General features: G+C 46.5%; 1 protein-coding gene across 1 annotated transcript in view; it reads left to right on the top strand.

Moving 5' to 3' along the window:
* Nucleotides 1–25,671, top strand: part of LCOR (ligand dependent nuclear receptor corepressor) — a 48,741-nt gene extending 23,070 nt beyond the window's left edge. The window contains exon 6 of the mRNA XM_031044698.2: nucleotides 20,858–25,671. Coding sequence (XP_030900558.2) covers nucleotides 20,858–25,355 — 4,498 coding nt within the window. The 3' untranslated portion in view covers nucleotides 25,356–25,671. The remainder of the gene's footprint in view (nucleotides 1–20,857) is intronic.
* Nucleotides 25,672–26,084: the final 413 nt, after the last annotated feature.

The following is a 26,084-nucleotide window of genomic DNA, read 5'->3' as shown; positions in this document are numbered from 1 at the left end:
AGACACCATAAAAGCACTCCGTAAACCACAAGTCCAGTTTTTTCAATACAATTATATCATTATCATATGATATATGGAGATCCAGGATAAGTTTTGTACAGAACTTTTATCTTTGATACTTTCTGCAGGAGTGGTCAGTAACTGGGTGGAGCTTACTGGACTTACCACAGTATGACCAAATCAGAATTGCTGGTTCTTCAGGTAGAAACAATTTGGTCTTAACCTGTGCAAAAGGTAGATAGAATTACCATTTGTTTTGGTTTGGTTTTTTTACCCCATTTGCACAACCAAAAGAAGCATTAGAGTTTTTGTGTGAGAGCATTAAGTGATGTCAGTGATTGAAAGTGATTTCTCAAAGTTCATGGGAGGGTGGCCTAAATAGCTGTAGGGATGCTGACTGACTTCTGGAACAGTTGATTCTCTCTCCCCCTCCCCAGCAACTTCATATTTTCAAAGGTTAGGCACACCATTGCTGTCATTTTAAATATGCACTGCTCATTCTTGAAACGGACTGGGCACTTGGCCCCAAGTACACTTTGATTTTGTTTACTTAATATATTTTAGTACTCAAACTCCTGGTTCCTCGTAGCTTTCTAGTTGTCATCTTGGTATTTAAAGCAGTTTAAAGCTCAGTAGCAGTATATAAATTCTGCAATATGTTCCAGTTTAGCTGGTGATTGCAATAAAGGCGCAGTTAAACGTGTGGTTTCATCTGCTGTTGGAGGTTATGGTAGAAAGTTTGCTGCAAGTTTAAAGAAAAAAAACCTAACACAGTTTTACTGTTCAGAGAGGTTTAACCTTTTGTAGTTGTCTTTATTTAAACGACATGAGTTAAGTTTTATAAACCTTGTCACTGTAGTGTATGTGGAGTGCTCATTTTACTAACCTAAATATTTTGTATGTGTATGTTTAAGTGGGTGACAATCGTGCAGCAGAAGAATGGTGTGCCTACCCTTTAATGCTGCAGTTTTAAAAGAGAATTTGTCTTGTCATTTCAGACTGTAGGCTAAGAATTGTAAATAGATAGTGAGAACTTGAGTACTCTTTATTTGCTTTGGTTAGAAAGTGGATTTAAAAAGACAAAAAAACAACAACAAACCAAACGCGTAACTTTCTCAGTTTAAATGTCCTGAGACCTGAAGATTGTAATACTCATGTCTGCAAAGCTTTTAAACACAACACTTGATCTGTGATAACTCTACTATTCAGGTAATCCTTCTTTTTCGAGAAGCTTTTGAACAACCATATTTCCTCCAAAGGTCTCTGTTTGAAAAGGAAAAAAAAAAGAAAAAAAAAGAAGTGTAGATTATTTTTTAAGCACTAATTGCATTACATTGGTAACTGCAATATGAAATAGCCATTATTGTTTTGTGAAGCATGGTTGAGATTAGTTAGTGGTCCCTTTTTAAAATTTCATGAGCCTCTCAAAAAATAAAAACAAATTTAAAAAAAAGCTGCTGAATATTCAAAAGATATATATTTTACCTTATTGTAGGTTTTGTAAATTTAGTCTGTAATATTCAGGTGCACCTTTTAATGTTACCTTTTTTTTGTTTCAAAGTCCCATCTAATGTATTTTCTCTGAGGTGATTCATCACGTAAGGCTAGTATCACTCGAAGTGCTGCAGTGATCACTGATGTTCTGTTTCCTTTCTCACTACGTATTTTTTACAGGCGCTTTCAGTGTAGCTAACTAGTAGTATTTGCGATCATTTTAAATATATGATTGGAATTAATGTTTGTCCATTAGCATGCTTGATTTCCTGCTGACCAGCAGTTTGCATGGCCAGAATCCCTGGTTGACCATATTTTGGTGTGGGAAGGTGTGGTTCACTGCTGTCTTTGTAACAAAAGCCTCGTTTCTCATGTTATTTCTGGTAAGTGGATGCTTATGTTACTTGGATCACTTGGACAGGAGAGAAGGTTTAAAATCTTTCTCCTGCTGCTCTTTTGAGATCGCATTAACGTGTAACATAGACAAACTGCAACCCTGTAAAAATCGAGACGTCATTAGGAGGAGGCATTTCGGGTATTTTTCGTCACTAGTTTTCTCTTATTCCCGAGAACGTCCATCCGATGTAGTTATTGGATTTAACAGTATTGTTGTGTACTACGTTGATGTAGCTGAAAAAGCCTGACAGCGAGAAACTGTGAATACTATTTGTGGCAGTCTCTGAAAACTAGTTTTTCAGTCCAAGTATCATGAAGGAGAATCCCTCTCCCCTACCCCATCCTAGAAAAGTAATTTTATATTTTGTGTGTATAAAGTTTTAAGAATCAAGTTTCATATTGTACTGAAGTTTAGGTGTTGCTTGGTAAATCTTTGCTGCAGCATATAATTGAAGATGAGTAAGGCTTAGTGTGGTAGGGGTCCTGGTGTGGAGTTAATTATCGTACAGTTCTGGTGAGAAAGCCCAACATGTATGAAATGTGTCCTTTTCTTTTATTTGGACTTGTAAGATGTAAAAGTGCTTTTTTAGAACTCTGACCTATTACAAACTATTACCTCACTTTCAGCCAGCTGGATCCTCATTCCACAGTGTTGTAGGCATTATTGTGGCCGTAATGCTTGAGTACAGCTATAGAGTTGAACGTTTCCAGTTAGATATTAGTAGGGACACGTTTCTGGACTTGGTTTTATTTATGTCAAAGGATACTTTATTCTCCAGTCATTCCCTGCTTTTTTTTCTTAAAGGCTTAAGACAGTTTCCTTTAGAATTTCTCTTTTTTTTTTATTCCCCTGTTGCACAGGAGATGTTGCTGCATAAGCAAACAGGTATGCTTTGCTTTGCTTTGCTTCTTGTTGCAGAACTCATCATTTGATGCTTGCATTACCAACCCTATTGCTAGACCTGAAGTCAAACACTGAATTTTCATTGCTATTGGAAAACAAATTACTTTTAACAATGCAGGTATACAGGTAAGGTAGTGCCTCTAGTAAGGGAGCACCTTCTGCTTCTGTGTTCTCACACAACTCCTATACCACCTCTTTTTGTAGAGCTTTCCAATGCTCAAGGATATTTCTAAACATGGGAGGCAACTGCACATGTGTTTAGACCAGGTAGAGCAGACCAGTCTGTGCTTTGTCTTGTGTCAGGCTGACATGTGAGTCTAAATACTTCTTTCATGAGAACCCGAGAGTACATTGCCTTCCCCTGGAAGTTTGCAGAAGCTGGCAAAGTGATTCAGGGGCTTTAGGGTTGAGTAAGCTTTGCATAGATTGGAACAACTTATTTTAGTTCTTATTGTCTTGCTTTTTATATCATCTGCAGCAATTGTTATACAGGAAAAACTGGAATTACCGTGTGCTTCTTTCCAGTTTACTTTGGAGTAATGCTTTTAAGATGTCCTTGAGTCTTAGGAGATGAACATAGTGTCCAAGGAGTGAAGGGAACACTTTGCTGTTCCCTTGTTTCTCAAACACAGTGTGGCTACATCTGTAATGTAAAGAGCTCTTTCTTCAGTGAAGACAAAATTTTAACTCTTCAGTGTAAGAATGCATACACTTGTTGCAGTCCAAACTCTTATGAAGGCAAAATTATTAACCTGTACTGAAAGCTTTGTCACAATATTTTAAATAGGTTAAATTCTCTGCCAAATGTTAGAGGTAGAATGGGAATGATTGTTTCCCTCATTTGCATGAGGATCAGAAACTTATAGGTTTTCCTCAGAAATGTTTCAGAAATGAACTGTAATTTCAGTCTAGGTCAATGTTGCTTTTTCTTGGCACCAGGCGATAATATTGACTAATACTGGTTTAAAAAGCTGTACCTAGTTTTGGTACTATAAAGGTTTCCACTTGATCTCAAACTATGCTGAAAACTTCAGAAACCTGAAAATCTGCACTGCTGGTCATACGCAGTTCTGATAGGTGTAGCAAAGAAAATAACCACTACAGTTACTCATTTCAAATTATCCAGCATGTAAACATGATGTACTGTGATGATCACTAAGCGGAGAGATATTGTAGACTCAAAATGGTCTGTAGATCCACTCCACGTATACCAGAAAAAACAGTAACAGCATTCCAGTGTCCATCTCTCTCCCTCTCTCCTGTTCTTGCTTTGACTGGGGCCAAGTCTCTATACCAGTATTAGAGCAGCAGTTTTAGAGCTCATGTCCTACTGAATTATGCCTATATTCAGGTATTGTCATGAAAACCTTCCTATTCAGAAAGCTTTATTTAATCCTCACAAAAATGTCTTAGTCCAGTAGGAGAAGCAATTTTACTGGGCCACATAATAGGAGGAAGGATTTTTCCAGCCTGTCCAGGGCATTTCATTCAACTTCTTAAAAACAAACATCCCTGCCCCTGTGCTTGTTGCTACTGATTTGGTAATATCATTTAGAGTAACTCCAGATGATAACTACTTTATGGAGCAGGGATTAGGACCCAGACTTCATTCTGACTGGAGCAGGAAAAGTTAGTGTCAGGAAACAATTTCTGTAGTCATCACCTAGTACAGCCTAATTTGATGTTTTTATTTCCTACTTGGAAATAATGAAGACGCTACCACAGCCACTAATACAGGTTTTCAACTACTTGGTGCTACATTTCTCAGATATTTTTGCAGATACTATTTTTTATGCCTGCATGAAAGGATGTAAACTTTACTGTCACTATAAAAAGCACTTGTCTGACCTATTCTAAAGTACCAGAAAAGGGATAAATAACTGCAGCACTTTTTCTGTTACAATGCCAGAGTCTTAATTAAATCTGGTCTTCAGGTTATGAGATATCTTAAATGTACAATCTAGGATCATTAACGGCTTTTCAGGTCAGATCACAAGTTCTCTTGGGATACTAATCTGTCTTTTAAAGACTAGTACAACAAAATATTGGGAAGTTCAGGCAGGGGATGTATATATACATGCCTGATGTTTTTAACTAATCATTTCGGTAGGCCATCTCATGGCTTGACATTTGGAATCTGGGATGATGGGTAGGGAAAGGGAAGTTTCCCAAACCGAAAAATCATTTTGGACCATTGTTTAATGTTCAGTTTGAAAACTATATCACAAGAAAAATGGGTAGGGATTCTTTCTCCCTTATGCCTTCAGGGAATGAGTAGTATTTAGAATCTCTGGCTGAAATTCAAGCCTTTTTACCATGTAAATTTTTAATATAAACTCATTGACATGCTTTTTACATCTGAGGACTGAAAATGGATCTTAATGTTTAAGTTGTGGAATGGTATATTCTTAAATGAAGGGGGAACATTTAAAAAGAATAGATTAGAATACCAGCATTAGTGAGCTTAAGGAATTTTAGTATGTAATAGCAAAGTATAGCAAAGTATTTGATTAAAGAAATTAATCTTGAATTGCTAGTCTGTAACTAGGTGCATTCTAATTTAGCAGGTGAATATTCTTTACTTATCAATATATGATGGGCTTTTTGCAAATAGAAACCTTTATCTGAGTCCCATGTGTTGCTTGTACTGATGGGATGTATGCTTACAGCAGCTTACTGCTGCTTTAAAATGTATAAAATATGTTTTGAGTGTTTGCTCATAACTCTTTCTAACCTCCACTTGTTAAATTGTCAGACATTGGTATTTTATCAGTCCGCAATGTAAGTTTAAACTAATGTTCTTAGGAATCCAACTTGTACACACACTGTTTAAAAACCCTCAGGGACAGTTTACACACTATCCTCACTCAATTCAGGTACTTGTACTCTCTTCTTAAACCTAGCAGTGACTTGTATTTTGTTTTGCTTTTCTTTTGACGTGCTGATAGCACATCCTTGATGAATGTCAACTTAAAACTCAGTTCAGGTATCCAGGTATAACTCAGCCAAACGGATTTTAAAGCTGCATATTTACTCTCCAGCACACAGTGCCTCAGACACTTATAGTGGCATTCTGTATATTCAGTTATTACTACTGAGCAGATCGCGTGGGGGTTCCTGGTATGTATTGTAAGAAATTCCTATGTATATTATATAATATGTATTATATTATATACATATATAGTATATATGTTATCTTAAACTTATATATTTTAAAATGCCACTACTAGCCAGCGCAGCTAAAAATGAAATACATTCCCAACTGCTTCTGTGAACAGCAGAGGCAGCTTCTTAACGTGGCTCTTGCTTCTCTCTCACCATAACTACTTCTAACCTCAAGCACGGGTCCTTGGCTGTCTGACCTCTACACTCTAGTTATGCAATGTCCTTAGAGAATTCTGTGCACTGGCCACTGTGATGGAAACCAATGGGCCGGGAGTGCTTTGAGTTTATTAGTAATTGTTCTGCCAAAGTTGGTGTTTGTATGACAAGCGTTGTAAACCTGTCAGATAATGAGCAGAGGTCCAAGTAATCCCTAACGGTGTGCGTAATCGCTTCCACCTAATCGGTAGGACCAGGCCCTCAGCAGGTGTCTCCTCTCTAATGCTGAGCACTAATTCGGGACGTGTTGGCACTTAACATCTGTAGTGATGGGCCCCAGTGCTGCGCTCGCGAGGAGGCGAACCTTGAAATCTGCTGCTCTGCTCTCGCAGGGATCTGTTGGCAGTCGCGAGTCAGCAACACCTCTGCTTTATTATTTGACACTTTACATCTTAAAAAGTCTTCTCTTTCTATTTATGTAACCCATAGTCTTTGAAGAGTATGGAAAATGGCATTTCTCTCTGACCTCTAGAAGTTCAAGTGTCATGGGAAAAAGAAATAAAACAGGAACCCCCCCCTTTACTCTTATGGACCTCATTTCAATATACTGTTTACAGTTTGACGGAATTGTATAATTTAATATTTCTCTTGTACTGTAGTTTATATTTATTTACAGATTTTTTTTGTACTGTGTGATTTGAATTTTTTTGTTCCTTGCTATGATCAATGTTTTATGTAGTAGAGCACTTACGATCACAAATTAAGGTTTTTGGTTTGATTGCACTACATTAATTTTTTTTAATGCAGTTCTGATTTTTTGACTGGACTAAATAAGCTGTGTCTTAATGTATGTGATAAGTACTTTTAAATTTTTATTTCATGTGGTCCATTTATTTTTTTGCATTGTATGTCAAAGCGCTAATTCTCTTGTTGTGCATGTGTAAGATTTAATGGCTCCATTGTATTATTTGACCATGTCATTTTGGAAACACATTCCCAGCTGTAACGTTGTGTATGGTAGTTTTCACTGGATGCTAGACTTTTCAAAACCACTATTCTTCTAATAAATTTTGTTGTGAAAAACTTTAAGGGGTTCCAATTCTGTTGTTTGTGGTGTGCTTCCTGAGTGGCCACACTGAGGTTATGAAATGCAAACTGTCACAGATCAAGAGCTGCAGGGAAGTGAAAATGTAAAGCCAATTCTGGCTGAAGGATCAAGCTTTGGAGTTGCTGTACTCTGGTTCTTCTCTGAAATAGGATTGTGGTAAAGCTGCTTTAGCAGCTGGGCGGGGAGCACATGTGAAAGCTGAAATGCTGTCTCGTAGCAGCCTGGCCTCCTGAACTCCTGTACTCTCATTTGCTCTTCCCTACTGGCCACCTTAATTTCTTTAATGGTAAATAATTCATCCGGTGAAGAATTAACATCCTCTCAGGGAAAAAAAAGAAAGTGATGTAGGCTTGTTCATTGAGCACTTAGCAATGAGTCAAGGTAGGAACTTATTCTTGCTCTCATTCTCTGCAGCCGTCAGCTCTCCCTTCACAGAGGAGGCAAGTCCCCAGCTCCTGATAAACACAAGGACAGCTCTGGCAGCTCTGTCCTGCTGTCCCTTCACAGGGACAAGAGGCAGATTCAGCAGCGGCACCATGCTCCAGCTGGGCCATGTTGGAGACCCATGTTTACTTGCTTGCGATCGTGCTTTGGGTTGAACTACTCCTGACGTTATGCATTATTGATAGCGAAATGCTGAATACTAAAAAGTAGGTTACAGTAAGTGGTGTATAATGGAGCCCATGTGAGTTTAGGCATTTCTGCTAACCTTTGTGTTCAGCCCTAGGTTGATTTTAAGAGTGATGCATAGGGATTTCCTAGCTTTAGGAAAATTTATCATGCTGCACGCTGTCTAGCCCAGGTTTCTTCTCTCCTGAGAAACTGCCTTTCTCAGCTTGTGCTATTGAAAAGTAGGTAATTTAGGGTTTGCTTTTGCTAACATGATTCTTCAGTGCCTTTTTTTTTAAGATCCATAAATCACTCTTACATTACAAACTAGCTGTTGTGTTCCTTGCATACTAATACTGGTATTAAGAACAAAAAGCAAAATGGTAAGGTAGCTGGATGTTGTCATTGGTTTAACTTCACTGGGCAAATCTCTTTTAAATACAAAGCTTGGTTTGACTAGAGACTACATCTTATTCAGGAATAGTGAGGCTTTATGCATAAATAGCTTGAAAGCCTTGTGCTGTAAACTAGTATTTATCATATTTTTTTGTGTATGTCTGAATACATCTGTCAAATCCTTGAAAATAACCTTTGAAAGTGATGAACCATATTCCCATCTGCCATTCTTCAGGATGTATTACACCCTGCAAGCTTTTCCCAGAACATTTTAAATCGACACTTTTAGTCCTATGATTAGTAGAAATACCAAGTTTTTCTGGTTTTCCTGAAGGACTTGCGGATGGTCTCACACTGTTTAAGGTGAAGTGGTTCAGAGTTATAAGAACACAGCCTTAAATTCTTCTTTTAAAACTGTTTTCTGTAATGCAAGTATGTGGCACGGTGAGAGTGCACAAGATGATGCGCCTGGACCCAGAAAGAAGCATCTATGCTGTTATAGAAGTTGCTACAAAAATAACATAATTAGCCCCATTAGGCAGCTTTAAAAGTCTTTTGCTGATTTACCTCCATTCTTTGCAACTCGGGATGAGGTTTTGAGCTGCTCCATTTGTTATTGGAAGAGGCAGCTGCCTCTTCTGAACCTTCAGAAGCATATCTGATCCCCTTCTGAAGTAACAGATCCTCCATGGAGCAGCAGCGGATTGTACTCTTACTTACACCTGGCTCACCTTCCAAAATCCAGGTACTCTGGCAGATGTGAAATGAGAGGCTCTGCTGTGTGAAAACATGTACTTCTATGAAGGGAAGAGCAGAAAGCTCCAGGTCACTGCCTGCAAGTGTTGGGGTTAACACTAGACCTGACAGTAGGCAACTCCCTCACCTCAGCATGAGGGATCTGAAACTCTGTTGTGTTGGACATCAGGAAGTTTTGTGAGTGAAACTGATTTAATTAAGGAAATTTCTGAGCATCACAATTTCATCTTCTTGTGCAACCAAAACGGAGCCCTCACATTGTGCTTGCTCAAACAGCAGCAATGCAAAGCTTACTCTGGTGTGCTCAGGAAGGTGTCACAGTGGCTTTGCTGCCTGGGTGTGCTGAGCTCTCTAATTTCCTAGAGCCATGATGAAAGTGGGATGGAGAGGGAGGATTTAAATCCCAATATTGGGAAGATACTTCAGCAAATCACTGATTTCTTAATACACAAACTCTGCTCTGGAAGCTGCCCAGCCATGGCTGCTGGCTGAACTGTGGTTTGAACTGGAAGCAAGTAGCAGGTTCTTGGACCTGTTTAGGAGTGATTCATGTGCAGGGAAACAGAGGTGCAGACCAAAAGCAATTTCAAAACTAGTGCTTTTGAAACCAGGCAGATCTAGGAACATGGAGTTTGATACAAAGACGATGGCAAAGAGATGAAAATGAAAGTTGATCCTTGTAATATAGTTATTCTTAAAACACTTTATGTTACAATGCTGGAAGGATCCCAAGTAACACCATTTGTGGGAGTACTGTTTCCCTTGATCTGGAATGTTAGATGCAGGCTCTGTGACTTCAACTCCAAGATGTTCTCAGTTATCTAGTAGGAACTTCAAAAGAAATTGGAATGACTTCACACCTCTGAGCTATGAATTAATTAGGTTCCCTCTTGTGCACCTCCCTGAAAACCCCAGACAACACAACCTTTAGAAGTCTTCCTTTTTTATGTCATAAAGAGGGAACACAAACAATTGCACCTCGTTTTTACAGGTCGCTTTGAACTCATCGCAATTTACAGGTCACATTTGAAAGGGAACTTCTAAAACTGTCTCATGCCTCCTCCTCTGCAGGTGCCGTGCAGCTCTGCAGGAGGTCTATTCCATACGCACTTGACTAAAAGGCAGATTTTGGTGTGAGTTGCTGCAACTCAAATCTCCAGGAACTGTTTAAAAGCTCAGCTAAAATTAGAAGTGTCTAAGGTATGTTTCAGAGCGTAGCGATAAAAGCACTGCTGCCCGATCAGCGCAATGGTTCCTGGAGGAAAATACACCTGTGTCTCCCCAAGGGACTGACCAGAGAGCCCATGGTGGATCCAGCAGCCCATTGGGGCAGCTCCTGCTCTATCTCCCTTGCTGCCGGGCTCCCTGGTCAGGCTCCATCATGGCTTGCATGCCTGCCTTGGCTGGGCTTCTGCCTCAGAGTGCAGAGCCACCAGCCTTGTGCCAGCAGGAGGAGTGGTTTGTACGGGGTTATCAGCAAACTGCCTGTAAAAATTACAGTGCAATTTTGTTACACCTGCTAAGAGCCGATTTTAGGGGTTTTTTGCACTAGGATCCCTCCTGCCCAGCTAATAAAGTGTAGGGTTTGCTTAACTCATTTTTGGAATGACATGCCTAACTTTGAAAGGGCTTTTATGGTTTCCTTTCTTAAAGCAGAGTCTTTGCCTGTGCTTTTCTTCTCACTGAGCTTTAGAGGAAGGCTCTGACACCAGTTCTTGAGAGTCACTCCAGCTCTGCAGGGAGAAAATCAACACTAGGAGAAGCCAAACAGCTTCACCACACGTGTGAAGGGGTTTTCATAGACACATTCCAGTGCTGGCACTTGCTGCAATCTAAGCCTGAGGTGCTTGGAGAATCCCCTGGTTCCTGCTGTGTTGCCCTTCTAGGTGAAGGTGGTGGTGTAGTTTTTGCATGTTTTAGGATGTGCTGTGGTCATGCCTGGTATCTTCCTCAGATTCCTTTCAGGCCTTTAAAGCAAGTAGCTGCGTGTGAGGTGTTAGCAGTGGTTTAAAAGAAACTCTTTGGTTTTGAAAGGCTACAGAAAAGATGCCATAGGATTCTGGTTTTGCGTAAGAAGCTCTCATAAAAACGTACTCTGTTTGCATGGAAATTTTGATTTCCAGCCATCAAACATAACCTGAGATGTGAAAGGTGAACCAACTTACTTGGTACCTGAAGCATGTTCACTAATAACAAGGTTCTTGTTGGACCATAGTGATCTGGCCTCACTGATGGCTAGAGGTCTGCCTGGATGTAACTCAGTGGGCTCTTCTGCTGATGAATACACCAAGTAGGTTTTTGCTCCTGTTTCAGACCTGTGTTGGCTTTTCTCTAGTAGACAGGCATAAGTGTGTATGGTAAGGGTGACTGCTTGACTGCTCTTTAATTCTAATCTTCTTACCTATATCTATCCTAATGTTGGTGTATTTGCTTTTGTTTGAGTGTACACTGGATTGCTGATTGATAAAAACAAAATAACTCTAGATTTAAAGAAAATACATCTTTATAGCTCCTTTAATGATCTCTTTAACAAACTCGGAACAATAATTACTCACAAAGCTTGAAATCTACATAACCTAGCTCAGAGTGATGAAAGTGGTGCCTTAGCGCTGACAAAGAGCAGGTTGGTGAGGTTTGGGTTCTGGCTGTTTTATCTGTTCTTTTATGGCTCTGAATAATAAGAGGAGCGGGTCCTCAGCAGGACAACAGGGAATCTGGCACTCAGCCTTCCATGGGTCAAAAATCCCACGGTGTACTTGGTTTGGGCTCTGGTGTCGCTGAGTGTAAGTCACTGTGAGGAGCATTTTTCAGAGGTGGTTTTGCTGTGATTCCTGCGGATGGTCACATTCTGTGTTCCTCTGGCCACAGAGAGCACAGTAAAAGCACCAACATCCCGTTAGTGCTGTGGACTCGGTACCACTGTGCCGTTAAGTGTGAGTTCATCTCTCTGAGCTTTCAGGGTTCGCGCAATGCACTTACTGTTAATGCGATGAAAAACGCCTGCGGTAGAGGAGACCCGCGAGTGCCTGATGGGCAGCATGTGCTAATGGGTCATCATCGCTTTGGTTTCGTCAGCAAAGCCTGGGGACTCATTTTCCTGCTGGTGGGAGCAGTGGGACCAGGGAGGAGCAGAAGTCAGGGAGGCAACTCAGGCATCTCAGGGGGGATGTGCCTGGCTGCAGTGCTGGCTCCTTCCTCCCTGTGCAAGGGGAATGATGAGTCACTTCTGCTTTTTCCAAAGGATCTGTTCCTTTGCAGGAATAAGCTCTTGTTGGTACATGGCTTTTTCCACTTTATTTTTCCCTTTATGGCAAACCAGCAATTGATGGGTTTTGTCCCCAGCATAAAGAATCAAACAGTACCTGTCGTTGTGCTGCAGGAAGGAAAATTGCAGAGATAAAAGTACATTTTAACTGCAGCACCCAATTATGGAACTGCCAAAATCGAGGAGGCTTTGAATGTGGTAAATAGCCCTAGAGAAAGCCAGGTGTATTAGTGGTGATGGCACATCACATGTTAAACAAGGTGTAGTTCCCTGCCTTGGTTTGCCACATAGCTGGACAAATATTTGATGTGGGGGGAGATGGGGCCTTTTTCAGTGGACGTTCACAATGATCGGTGACGTTTGTGTTTGTTAGTTTTCCTTTAGCATTGAGATGTGTGACAGTACAAACAATGAAGAAAGATAATTGTGGGCTGGGATAGCAAGGTGAATTTTTGAGAGGAGAATAGACTGTCTTGAAAGGGGAGGAAGGACAATAGTTGTAATGACAAGGGTTAAAAAAACTGAAAAGATGATGTGAGGGATGCACAGAAATGGAAGGATGAGAGGTTGGAGCTGAAGGGGAGGGGTGTGCATTAGCGCAGAGGAAACCTCTCCCCACTGGCATGCATAGAGACATTTCCTGCCTTGTGTTTTGGTTTCTTAATAGTTACCTGACTATAAAATTAACCTGCATCACTTAATGGTAGTTGAATGGCAGTTAAATTAACCCACTTTCAAAATAGAGCTTACCTAGCCCGTCAGCTCTGAGACAGCCTCGTCCCCAGGCATCCAGGGCTGCAATCCACTTCTCTGCCTTAACCTATTTCCCAAGCAGACAGCCAAAGTGGTGCATCAGAAACAGGGTTTGCCGCTCAGCCTGGCAGTTGACAGAGAATATGGGCACGTATCAAACCACTAATTCATATTTCAGGAGGCATTTTCGTGCAGGAAGCTATAGCATCGGCACGCGGGAACGCTGCCGTTAGGAGTTGTGATGCTGTTTCTATTAACAGCGTGGCCTTGATTATCTGAGGCCCAATTACCAGAATCTCCAGGTTATCTGAAATGGGGTCATGTCCCCCAACGCCTGTTAATTACACCCAAGATACCCTCTGCTCTCCAAATGTCTTCCCCTGGCTCCTCCCAAGCTTTGGCAACCAGGTTGTGCTGAGTGTGCTCAGCTCTAGCATGTGATCTAGCTAATTCCTGCATTTAGTTTTGATATCCATGTTGGGAAAAAACCCCAAAATGTCCTGGATATTTGCAGACTTCAAAATCCTTGAAGACTTGTAGAAGTAGACAGTGGCAGTGCATGGCAGTGTGCTTGCTCAAGCTGGCAGTGTCCATGGGGAGGACATCCGATGCATTTGGGTTTTCTTCCACCCCGTAGGTACAGCCCTGCAGCATCAGTGCAGCACAGGAGGTGGGATGTATCACAGCACAGCTTAACATGCTCACAAGCCTTAATTTACTGCAGATGAGTGCACCTTCAGTGGGGGGTTTTCTTGGCAACCCCTGTGGTTGCAGTGGCCCCAGCTGACCTGTGTGTGCATGCCTAAAGGCTGGCAGGGAGAGCTTTGTCCCAGGACAGACCAGGAGCTGACAGTGATGTGCTCAGGAACAGGGAGAAGCCATACACCTGCCTCACCCTGGGTGCAGAGCTGGTGTGTGCTCCCAGCTCATACCTGGGGCTGTCAAAGACTCAGGGCATCCCTCCCTTACACCATAGTCCCTGGGGTTCCTTCTCCCTTGCCTTAACTGGGTGCTGCTTTTTAAAACACATGTGCAAAACTGTGAAAATCAGTGTAAGAACCTTTGTCTTTGCCCTGCGCATTTTGTTACCTGTCTCCTGGTGCTCTCTGGTTTTCAGTCTGTTCTCCTCTTCTGGTGCTATCTGCTCTTTTGGAGCACTTAGCTCAGGGAAGATGCTCGCTGCTGCCTCGGAGAGAAACAATCATGGTAATTTTTTTTCTTCCTTAAAGGGAATATCCCAGATGTCCTTGATAATTAGAAAAATTAGCGAGGACAATTGTGGAAAGGCTTTGAAAGCCAGTGCGTAAAATAATGTTTCCAATGTGATAAATTTCCCTTGGTTTTAAAGCAATAGCTCAGTGGTAAGGTTTTTAATTAGTCATTAAATATTGTATTAGAAGTATCACAAGTGGTGATAAACTGCTATAGAATACAGTTGGGTTAGTTACCTGGGGAAGGTGGGAGTGGAGGGAGCTATGACGGGAATATAAAAAAGATAAGCTTACCTTAGGCTGCTATTAGGTTTTTTAATGTAAAACCCGCTTTGGTTTGTAAGGTTTTTATTTGGCTACAGGTGGGGAGAAGTGGTTTTTAACATTTAACTACTTTAAAGAAGCAAATACAAGACACTACTCTGAAGGGTTACAAGTCTGAATCTGTAATGGATGTCTCTTGTTTATCTAGTCACTGATTGTACAGCCTGGATACCTATACCGATACATGCTGCTGACAAAAACCCCAGCCAAACAAAACCCATCCATAACTTGTTTCTTCCTGCTTTTCAGTTGAAATGCAAACTCAAGCCATCCCCACGTGCGTCACCAAGGACAGTATAAATTCAGGGGCCTTGAGAACCTGACAGCGATATTTCCACAGTTATTTTGGCTGTGCTTTGCACAACTTCAGCTTTGAATTTAGAAAAGAGAAATGCTTTTTCCCCCTCCTCGCTGTTGTGTGGAGCCTCAGCTCTTTCTGTGCTGCTTTTTTCTACTGTTTTTTTTCTACAGTGCAGCAAGGAATTACTGTAGCACCCACAGAGGTGTGAAGGGACTCATTCATCTGTGTGGGGAGTGTTAGGTGCCAGGCATATTTCTGAGGATTGAAGTACAGGCATTTAAACTGGTACATCCAGTGTCAGCCTTTAATTGGGGCTTTGACAGATGAGCTCCAGAAAACCTTACTGCAGTGCCTTTTACACTAGCCGTGCCTGCGGCTGTTTTGCCCATCCCCTGCAAGGGATCGCTGCATCCCAGAGGAGTGCCAGCAGAAGGAAACGTGTCCCCCACCTCCACCTCTCAGAGCACAAGGTCTTTGCTGCCCCTATGAGTGGAGATGGGTTTGAGCACGATTCCACATGTCAAGTGGAGCAGGGAAGATGCAGCCTGGGTTGCCTTTTGCCACCCTGGGGTGATAGTTTCTGGCAGAGAGCTGTCAGGAGCCGTAGTTGTGTCCACTGTGGTGACACTGGTGTGTGCTGCTGCTGCAACACAAGGTGCCACCTCCTGCCTCCATCCAGTGCCTTTCCCCAGCGCTGTTTGCTTTTGCACAGCTACTCCACCAGCAAACTGGGGCTGGCAAAGAACTCGTTTCCAGCTCCTGCTGGGCAACATACACTTGTGGCTCCACATGCAGCCCCCCACACACACACTGGGGAAAGCGAGCCCAATATCAACCAGCAGCCACTTTCAACTGCATGTTTAGCACAGAGGATTCACACCACCCCTGGGGCTGGGGTCAGCTCACCTGGCTGCCAGTAATGAGTCAGCTCCTTGTAAGAGGCTGCTCCTCCTTTACAACCCCTCAAAATGCCGTTTCCGTTGCCCCAAAGCGTAAATTAAGTGCCCAAAGCCAGCAAGATGTTTTGCCTTCAACCTTTGGGTCAAGGTGGATATGGTCAGTGCTTTGGGTTCAGCTGATGGAGAGCATCTCTGGCAAGTCAGGGTTTCTTCCCAGTCATCCACATTTCCCAAATCTCTGCTTTTAGCCAGGTTTCCCTTCAGCTCGATGGGGGACTCCAGTGGTGCCTCTGGTTTTGGCTGGTGCGAGGCAGCACTCCACCAACAGGCACAGAGCAAGCTGTGCGGCAGCAGGAGAGGGAGAGGAGAGGTCACCCCCATAAAAAGAGTGAATTGGATTTTATAAGTTTACAGCTATGTTTTGTTTCCTTTCCAGAACTGTAATCCTGGTGCTTAGAGTGGTCTGAAAGGAACAGAAACACTTAGCCTTGAACTTTTGTTCTGCTGCCGCTTCTTGTGCCGCTGAGGTACAAAACATACCTGTAAACTTATAATCTATCAAACCGATGTTCCGGGGCTAAAAAAAGAAACCCAAAAAGGGCACAGGCTTCATGTTGAATAGTGAGAAACTTGGGGTAGGAAAAACAGAAGATTGCAGCTGGCAATCGGCAGGTTTTCAGAGACCAGCTTCCCAGGTAGGTCGATATGAACCAGCTGAATTCTTTCTCCCTCTCTCTCCCTTACTCCCATCCAAAATAAACTCTTGAACCAGAGGCAGGCTGAGCTGCCCCTAAAGCTCTGTTTGTGGCAATCACAAGCAAAACAAGCACAGTTTCACCCTGATGCAACTACAAAAGGGGAGATGTGGCAGCCCCAAAAGCGGATCCCTACTGTGGGAGCTGGCTCTGTAACATGGACAAAGCTCCTTAAGCTGTATAGGGTGGAATCCAGATAATATGCCCTTTCATCCCCATACTGTAAATCCTATACCTGTGCAGTCTATAGGTGTTACAGACAGATAACCCCTTGCCTTCCCCCATCTCCCCCAGCCGTGTGGCCTTTGTTGGAAGCCCCAGGCTGCCCCCCCAGCAAGAGCAGGGGGAGGGCTGACTTCAAACTCCACTAAACAGTGCAGGCACAATGCAAACAAATGTATTGCAGCACGCAGCTATGCAAATAGCTTCAGAGCACAGCGTTTTCCCCGGCATTAATTGCTGCACCACCGGGGTTGCATAGCAACAGCTCTGGTTGTGTCTCTGACAGCTCCTGCCCCTTGATGCCTCTGACACCTTCTGTGGCAGGCGGGGAAGGAGGAGAGAACAAGGCTGCCCTGGGGAAGCTACAAAGGCCAGGAGGTAGCGAGAGGCTCGGGGGTAAGGTCTGTATGGGTGTCTTCTGCTAGCACAGGGTGACACGTGCAGTGGGGCTGCAAAGGGGGTGTTGGGGCACAGGAGCCTCCAGCAGCCACAGCCTTGTGTAGGCAGCTTTCAATGGTGGTGGACAGAAAGGGCAGACCTGCCATCCCCCTGGCTCTGCAGGAAGATGGGCTGTCTCTCCAGTGCAGTGAATCCTCCTGGATACCCCATATGGGTATGTGACTGCACTTGCAGCTTGGCCATAGGCATAGAGGGTCTCCACTAAGTCACCTCACACTGGCCACGGATCCTTAGGCTTGTGGCTTTTTGAGCCCTTGAGAGAAATTACACGTTCCTTATGCACACCCAAAACTAAGAGAGCCTCAGGCCAAGCCCCAGGGGAAGGGGTGAGCACAGACATCAAAGAGAAGGCTGCAGATGGTATGGGCAGCCCTGAGCTCCCTCACTTGTGTACTGAGCCCAGCAGCTCCTGCAGGGCTGACCTGTGCCTCCCAAAAGGCAGGCTCTTCAGGGACAGGGGTGACCATTTCCCAAGAGCAATTTTTCACCCTGCTTAAAGCCGTGTTCCCCACTCCCATCCTCTGCATTCATCAGTCCTCAGCTCCTGCTATGCCTTTGCCCTTGGGGCTGAGGAACCTGTTAGTATCCAGCACCTTCCCTTGGGAAGGCACTTCAGCTCTGCAATCAGCTCTCCTCTCCTTTCCTCTCTTCTTTCTGATAAGCCACGTAAATAAATAGCTTCTCTGCCACAGTTTACAGAGTCCATAAGCAACTCTGCCTGAAGCCATGGGGCACTTGAAATAAACTCTTCTATTACACCTCAGCTCTTCCCAGAAACTGCCTTAAGCAGGGAAAAAACAAGCTCTTTTCAGAAACTGCCTAAAGTAGGGAAGAAGTGGGCAATCCTGATTCCACTGGCAGATAAGCAGGAGAATGGCCATGGGCACATTTTATTTAGTAGTAGTAGGCAGAACAGACGGAGTGGTGGGAAATACCAAGCAGATTGCAGGGAGCTGTGCCTTTTAGATCTGGGGATGGAGAGGCACAGGCTGCAGGTCAGCACCCTTGGGGCACAGGGAGAGGAAGGACTGAGGTAGGATCCAGCCATGCAGGGAGAGCTCTGCCTCAAGGTTATCCTTCGGAAGAGGTGATGCTGCCTGCAGCACCCAGACTTGGGCTGCTGGGTGGGCTGGGGAAGGAGCAGATTGAATGCAAAGTGAGAAGTTGCAACCCATCTTTGAGCCAAAGTGATGTGAAAGCAGAGGACCACAAATGCAACTCGCCTGCAGAAGCAGGTGAACTGTGTCGCTTGTGTGTGAGATGGGTCTTCTAAGGACAAAGGGCATCAAGGCTGCATGGCTTTTTCTTTATCAAGCAGGAGAAATACTTATCTCTGCTTTTGAAATTTACAGCTTGACGAGCAGTGTGTATCTCAGCTTGATTCCTTGGAGGACAGTGGGGCAAATAAGGTGAAAATCAGCACCATGGACTCAGCCACGCTTCAGAGGAGGAAACTGGGTGCAAGCAAGGCAGAAATGCTGCCTGGAGCCTTTAGGACCAGGGAACCCAGGTCTCCTCTGCCATACAAGCAGGATGTGGGTCTTTTGAAGACCTGCACACCTTGCAAGGCAAGCATGACCTGAAACCGGTTGTGTTCAGCATCGCTCCTGCAAGGCAAGGAAGGACCATGTCCGACTGCTTTGTTCCCTTCTCCCAAGGGATTCCTTACACAGACCCACGATGTCCTCCCTTGCCAGGCATCTCCCAGCCTGTAGCTCACCTTTTGATCCTCACCATCCACCCGGGCTTTACCTATGCCATGGCTCTTTCTTCGCAGCCATTTGTGCCCTGGCTGTTTGGCCACCATAACCTGCTCCCGAGCTGCCCGAGGAGCATGGTAATGGGGAGGGCTGGGGCAGGGACGCACCTCTGCCGCCACGGTTATAAACTGAGGCTCCCAGGGGGAAGATGGCTGCTGCTGTTAGGAGCAGGGCTTGTGAGCAGGTAAGGGGAAAGCATCCGCCCTCTTTGCAAAGGTGGAGTAAAAGCTCTGCCTCTCCACAAAGCCCCCTGCTCCAAGCCCTCCTCCTGCAGGGGGGTGAAAGGTTTTTTATCCCCTTTGTTATGCAGCTGGGCAAGGGGAGGAGCTGGGCTGTGTAAGAGATCCTGTCTGACATAACCCTGCCCATGCATGGCTCTGGAGAGGGGCCAGGTTGCACCTGAGCATTTGTATTTAAACTAATCCCAGGCATCGCAAACTGAAAGTCACCGCAGCGCCAGGTAGAACCAGTTAAGACGGTTGCTGAGGGCGGGTTTTTCGCCTGAGTGTAGTAAAGCAGTCTCAAGGTACGTTGTTTATTGCTAACCCTGGGAGTACATTTGGGAGCTGAGCTCACTCAGCTTTTCCGGGTGGTTTGGCAGAGCCCTGCAGCCTGCCACTGAGCACGGCTGGCTCTGGTCCCTGGCTTTCTGTCTTTCTCTCTGCCAATGGCTTGTCCAAGCCTGGGCTCTTCCTTCTTGTCTACCTGCCTGGCAGCACAGGAAGGGAAATCCCACTCCAGATAAAGCTGCTTTTCCTCACCCTGGCCCCAACCCCTGTGATAAGTGTTGCCCCCCTTGACCCAGCCAAGCGAGCAAGGTTGGAGTCTGATGCTGGGGAGAGCAGAGTAAGGCTATAGTGGGGGTAAATGACTTTCACTCCTCCAGTACAAGGCCAGGAGGTGCAAAGTGCAACTGCTATTGGAAAGCAACCTGGTGTTGCTGGCACAGATCCTGCACCTGCAGCGTGGGTGCCAAGGTGCGCGGTCCCCTCGGTGTGGCCAGGACTGGGTGGGAATTGCCAGCACTGCCGTTGGGAGCAGATAGGGTGTCAGTAATGGCAGCTGGCATGGTGCAAACACTGGGTAATTACCCCTTAACCTCTCCACCAATAAGTCCTAATTAATTGCCTCTGCCAAGCAGGTTAAATGATAATCGCCTGGGTTTGAGAGCTAGCTAATGGCAGCGATCCTGTGCTGCAGAAGCACACCTTTTCAAGAGACCACTGCGTTGACATCCCGTCAGCTGCAGAGCCACTTTATTAAATGGCACTAAATCAAAGGTCGGTGCAAATGGCGAGGCACTGCACCACACAGGGGTACACTGCTGCCTGCATGGCCTGCAGGCTGGGAGCTCACCACAGGTTCTGCACTGGTTTGCAGAGGAGGTTCTGATCTGCCCAGTTTGCCCCAGGCCCGTGTTCTGCCACCAAGGTGTAAGCAGAGTTTGAAGTCTCACAGTAGTTCAAGATCTCTGTCATCTGGGTGATGATCACCAGCCTGGATGGGCAGATCGAGCATTCAGAGGTGTGCAGCTGTCCAGCTGGGTCCCTGAAGTGCTGGGCCCTCTACACTGCACATGGTGCAGATACTGAGTCTGAGTCTTACAGGGAAATTTAGGTTTGCTTTGAATGTGTCACACTGTGCTACGCACCAGGATGTGATAGGTAGAAGTGTAATTATGGGTGCTCTGGCAGTAAGAGACCAACAGGAACATGGCCTGTGTCCTGCCAGCAATATGCATACATGTGTGTCTTGGGGACTGATGGGGTGTCTGCCAGCCCCATGACAATAGCGTGCTTGATCTCACCTGGAGGTCTGGCAAGTGATATGCCTGAGTGGGAGGAGAAGGGTTATTCTAGTTTTGTAGTATAAAGTTTTATTCGCTGGGACATGGTGCTGATTGCTTCTCTCTTTATCTCTCTAGTGAGGATGCAACAGAGACGATAGCAATAGACTCTAACAATCAGCCGAAGTCTCCACTGGAAAAGTTTATGGTCAGACTGTGTACACATCACCAGAAGCAATTCATCCGTGTGCTAAACGACATATACACTGAAGTGCAGCCAGACCCTGAAGGCCAGCAGTTGTCTGAATCCGAGAGCATGGAGGCCTCTACTTGTGTCTCTGGTTGTAGCCAGCGAAGCACTGAAAATCAGGACAAGGGTGCTACTTGTACTGAATCAAAGGCCCCTTCTTCCTCAGACCCAGTACAGTTGGGGTCCGATGACCCCCTGCATATTATGGGACAAGCCCCGAAGCAGCTGCCGGAGCTGAAGTGTCTGGACAGAGCAGAGAGCTCCAGTCCTGCTTTGAGAAGGGACTTCTCTGAGCTCCCCGTCACCAGGCTTCGTTCTGCTAGTCCAAAGGATAGCTCCACCCAAGGATACCTCAGCACGTTGAACTCTTCCTCTTTGAATTTCCATCATGCCGCAAAGAGCCTGGACGGGCAGCAAGCTGCTGGACACGAGCAAGAAGTCAGGAAGTGCGAGGACAATAAAGAGCTGCTAGCAGGTAAGACTCTGATGGAAGGTTATATCTCGGTCAAGGTGGCAAATGTGAATGGCAGTGAGGACAGCTTAGACAGCTGCCTGGGGTCCCAGAAGAGCTCCTTCAGAGCTCTGCCAGAAGAGTCTTGGGATCCCAGCTTTGCGGTGACCCCCCCTCGCAGAGCTGACAAAGAGAACACTTTGCAATGCAGCTCAAACGCATCTTTGCACCAGGACTTAGATGCGAAAGAACAAGACACAAGACCAAAGCAAGAAAACCACCTGCACGCCATGCCCAAGGGCAAGACAGGCTGCCACCTGCACCCGGCTGACAAGGGCCCGCTTGACAGGTCCAAAGAGGGCTGGCTGCCCGCCGGTGCTGTGCCAGCCACGCACCGGACCCCCAGTGGGCACCCCCGCACTAAGGCAGCCTCCCTCAGATCCACTCGGAAGAGCAAGAAGGCGTCGGGGCTGAGGATCAATGACTACGACAACCAATGCGATGTGGTGTACATCAGCCAGCCCATCACCGAGTGCCATTTCGAGAGCCAGCGGTCAGTGTCGTCCCGCAAGACGGCGAGGAAGAGCACGCGGGGGTATTACTTCAATGGGGAATGCTGTGAGCTCCCGACCGTCCGCACACTGGTGAAGAGCTCCCGGGTGGAGGAGAGGGGGAGCGGCCCAGCACTGCGAACAGAGACCCTTGTAAGCGCGAAGCCACCGCTGGTGCTCTCACTGGGGGGGTCTGCGGGGGCAGGACGGGAGGGTGAGAAGAGGGTTTCCCTGAGGCTCCTGGCTAAAGGGGCACCAGCCAGCCGAGAAGTGAAAGAGAGACCTGAGCTGGGCTCCGTGCAGCCCCGGGATACCCGGGCGCTGCGGTCCAGGGAAGCCACCATGGCCATGCCCTTCTTCTCCCTCTCTGCTCCACCCAGCCCTCAGAAAGAGGACAGCTCGGCTGGCTCACTGCCCCCCAGCCCCCCTCCTGCTGAAGGAGGGGACACAGGAGTTGGAGGCACCATGCCGCAGGAGGCTGGCAGCAGCCTGGGCTCCCCCGGGGACAGCAGTGCTGGTGAACAGCCAGCTGATTTTGCTGCCCTCCCCATCTCAGAAGCACCCAGTGGGGAGCAAGGGTGTCCAAGCTCAAGCATACAAAATGATCCAGACCTCCCCACCACCCCGGAGCCAAAGTCCCCCTTGCAGCCCACTGCCACTGCAGACACAGTGCCCCTGGCCTGTGATGATGCCAGGGATCCTGCCCAGCTTCCAGGTGTAGGGGATGCGGAGCCCAGCGGGTTGGGGCTGGCAGAGCCCTGCCCATGCTCTCCAGGCTGTCAGGCTCCTGATGTGCCCCTTGCCACCACGGACAGGGAGAGCTCCCCAGAGCCCCCTGCCACCTTGCAGTGTGTGGATGTGAATGAAAGCATCAATGCTGAACCAGAAGCTGAATTATCAAGCACGGTGGGTGACAGCTCCCTTGAGCAAGAGGAGGCTGTGCTGGGCAGCCCACCCCTCCTCGAAATACCAGAAGGTGAGGCAGTGCAGAATAACAGCCCAGTACGTGAAAAAGAACCTGTTGAAGGGGAAACACTGCCTGAATCTGACATCTCTGACACTGCAGGGAATGACTCTGTCTCTTCCAAAGACAGTCTAGACAAGAAACGAAAGAAAGGCAGGAGAGTGCTTGTGGCATCAGACCGGCGTCTCCGCAGCCAGCAATCCCATTCACCCACTGAGGGCAGTGCTGAGGATGCTGGTTCTTCCAGCTCTGTGCAGCTTCCTTGCCTTCAGATCAAATCCTCCAAGAGCCCTGGCATTAAGCGGTTCAAGAGAGAAGTGCACATGGATGGGACAGCATCCATGCACTTCCCAAATGACTGCTTCCCCAATGTGCTGCTCAAACCCAGCGAGGGGCTGGGCACCAGCCAGGCTCCAGAGAGCATCACTGAGCAGCAGCCAGGCGAGGAGAATGGTGTCACTACCAGACAAACCTATAAAAACATCTTGGCAAAAGAGACTGGAGCAGAGGGAGAAAATTCCTCTGCAGGTGACCCCCTTGCTAACAGCAGCCAAAGTCAATCGGCAGAGATGCTGGAAATCAGCATCCAGGCTGATTCTGAGAAGAGAAACATTCTCCTTCCTCTGGAGAGCACCGTGCCTGCAAACGATACTGAGCAAGTGGATGTGAAACCAGGCAATGCCAGCGTAAAGGATGAGGAGAGCCCCAACAGTACTGTGAACGTGGGCAAGCTGGAGAACTATGCACCAGTGGCCAACTCACCTCCGTGTCCCAGCAGCAGAGGTGGAAGCAAGCATGTTCCAGCAAAGGCTGCAAAACATAAAAAGGTCGCCCTGCAGTTTTATAACTTAAGACACACACCCACACCCATAGATACTGCAAAAAAGAGCACACCAGGGAAGGAGCCTATGCAAGCAATCCCCAAACCAAGGGACGAACGCAGTTCAGGGAATGATTATTCCCCGGTGTTGGAGGACATAGACACAGCTGACAGCAAACCAAAGTTCATGGAGTGGTGTGCTGAAGAGGAGAACCAGGAGCTCATTGCTGAGTTCAACACCCAGTACATGAAAGTTCAGAAAGGATGGATTCAGCTGGAGAAGGAGGTGCAGCCAACCCCCAAGGTAAAGAGCAAAGCCGACAAACTGAAAGAGATTTGGAAAAGCAAGAAAAGGACACGGAAAAGTAGAGGCTCGCTGGAAGTGCAGAAGCTTTCTCCTGTCCAGATGCTGTTTATGAAGGCGTTCAAGCTGTCTGACATCTGCCAGTGGTTTCTGGAGACAACTGAAACCAGGTCTCTAGTGATTGTGAAGAAACTCAACACCCGTCTCCCAGGGGAGATCCCCCCCATCAAAGTCCCCATGCAGAAATACTCCTCCTCCAGTCTCTACCCCAGCTCACTGCAAGCTGAACGCTTGAAGAAGCACCTCAAGAAGTTCGCCGCCACTACCCCGGCTCGGAATAACCTGAAGAACCAAAAGCTTTGGGCCAAAATTCGGGAGAACGCTGATAAAGCAGAGGCTGAGGAAGCCACCGCTCCCAGCCGGACGTCTCCCACCAATGCCAGCACCGAGGATCTGGGTGAAGACAAAACCATCCAGCCTGCCCCCAGCTTGCCCACACAGGCCAGCACCAGGATCCTGCGCAAGTACTCCAACCTACGGGGCAAGCTGCGAGCCCAGCACCGCATGGTGAAGGCGGAGAAGAAGAGCGATGGGCCAGGGGACCACTCATCCCTGGAGAGCAAGCAGAGCAGGAAGAGTGTGTGCATCAACCCGCTGATGTCTCCAAAGCTGGCCTTGCAGATCAAAGCAGATGCCTTTCCTGCTAAATCTCCTTCCGTGGATGGGACAGGGAAGGGGCGGAAGGGGAAGAGTAGGTCCCAGGAGGAGCCCTCGCCCAAGGCTGACCTCCAGCTCAGCAGAAAGAAGAGGATGCTGAAGGAGAGCGGGAGTACACAGGAGCGGTCCGGCTCCTCCACCAAGGACAAGTTGCCTGCCAAGAAGGCCAGTAAAATAAAGCATTCGGAGGGCAGCACTAAAGCCCCTGCCACCCGAAAGCAGGCTGCCATGGAGAGGAGCAATAAGCTGGCTAGAAAAATGTCTTTGAAAGAGAAGAGAGCCCCAAAAAGGCAGCTGGAGAAGGTGCGGCTCCCCATGCGGAAGGGCAAGGAGAACACAAGCAGACGGGCCGTGCTGCTCACTGGCCACGAGGAGATGGCCAAGTCCCAGAAGCAGAAGCCCCTGGGGGAGTCCTCTACACGGTCACAGAAGATGGCCAACAAGAAGCCAAGCGGTGGGAAGACCCTGACGAGGTCCATGAAGAAGATGCAGGAGAGCAGTGGGTCGCAGGGCAAGAGGAAGCTGAGGGCAAAAGTGGACTGTTCGCACAGCAAACGCTCGCGACTGGACCCGAAATAGCAAAGAACCGGTAGCCATGTACAAACCCAATGTACAGTAGTAACCCTTTATCATGCATTAACTAAAGCTGCTTTTATAAGCTGTAGCAAGCCTTTAAAAATCCGCAGCTAAAGGATAATGCCCATGATTTTAGGCATCGGCAGGTGTGTCTCAGACAGAGAAGAGGTTGGCCTGTCTGGCTCTGCTGTTCAGAAGGAAGTTTCTACAGTTTGGACGTTCCTTGGGTTTTTTTTAAACCCAGAACCAGGCAGTTTTAGTTAAAAGTACAGTGCCTTATTTATCACTTTAAAAATAAAAATAAGAAGCTCGTCTGTGTGATTTGGAGGCTTGCGTTTTATACTTGAGGCACAAGCACTTGTACTGTAGCAGAAAGAAAACCACCACCGTGCACATGAAGTAGCTTTCGCAGTCTTTGGGTGCACGCAAACATTTCCCTTTCCTTCAGAGTCCTCCTCCTGTCTGTCTTCTTAGTGGCATTTAAAGCAAAACCAAAACCATTTCCCATCACTGAGGGAGAGAAAGGCAAATCTGTCCTTTGTTGGGTTGTTAGTAGCAGCTGCTGGTGTCCCCTGTGGATACCTGCTGCTGGTGTGTGTACTGCTGATGGCTGCCTCACTCCCCCATGGCACAGCCCATGGGGTGGGGGTCCTGCTCAGGCAGCAAAGGGAGATGCTGCAAGGGCTCTGGGTACCAGGCTGCTGCATCCACTGCTGCCAGGTGGGCACACTG

Source organism: Melopsittacus undulatus, chromosome 4, assembly GCF_012275295.1.
Source record: "Melopsittacus undulatus isolate bMelUnd1 chromosome 4, bMelUnd1.mat.Z, whole genome shotgun sequence".
NCBI lineage: Eukaryota > Metazoa > Chordata > Aves > Psittaciformes > Psittaculidae > Melopsittacus > Melopsittacus undulatus.
This window is presented reverse-complemented; position numbering and strand designations above follow the sequence as displayed.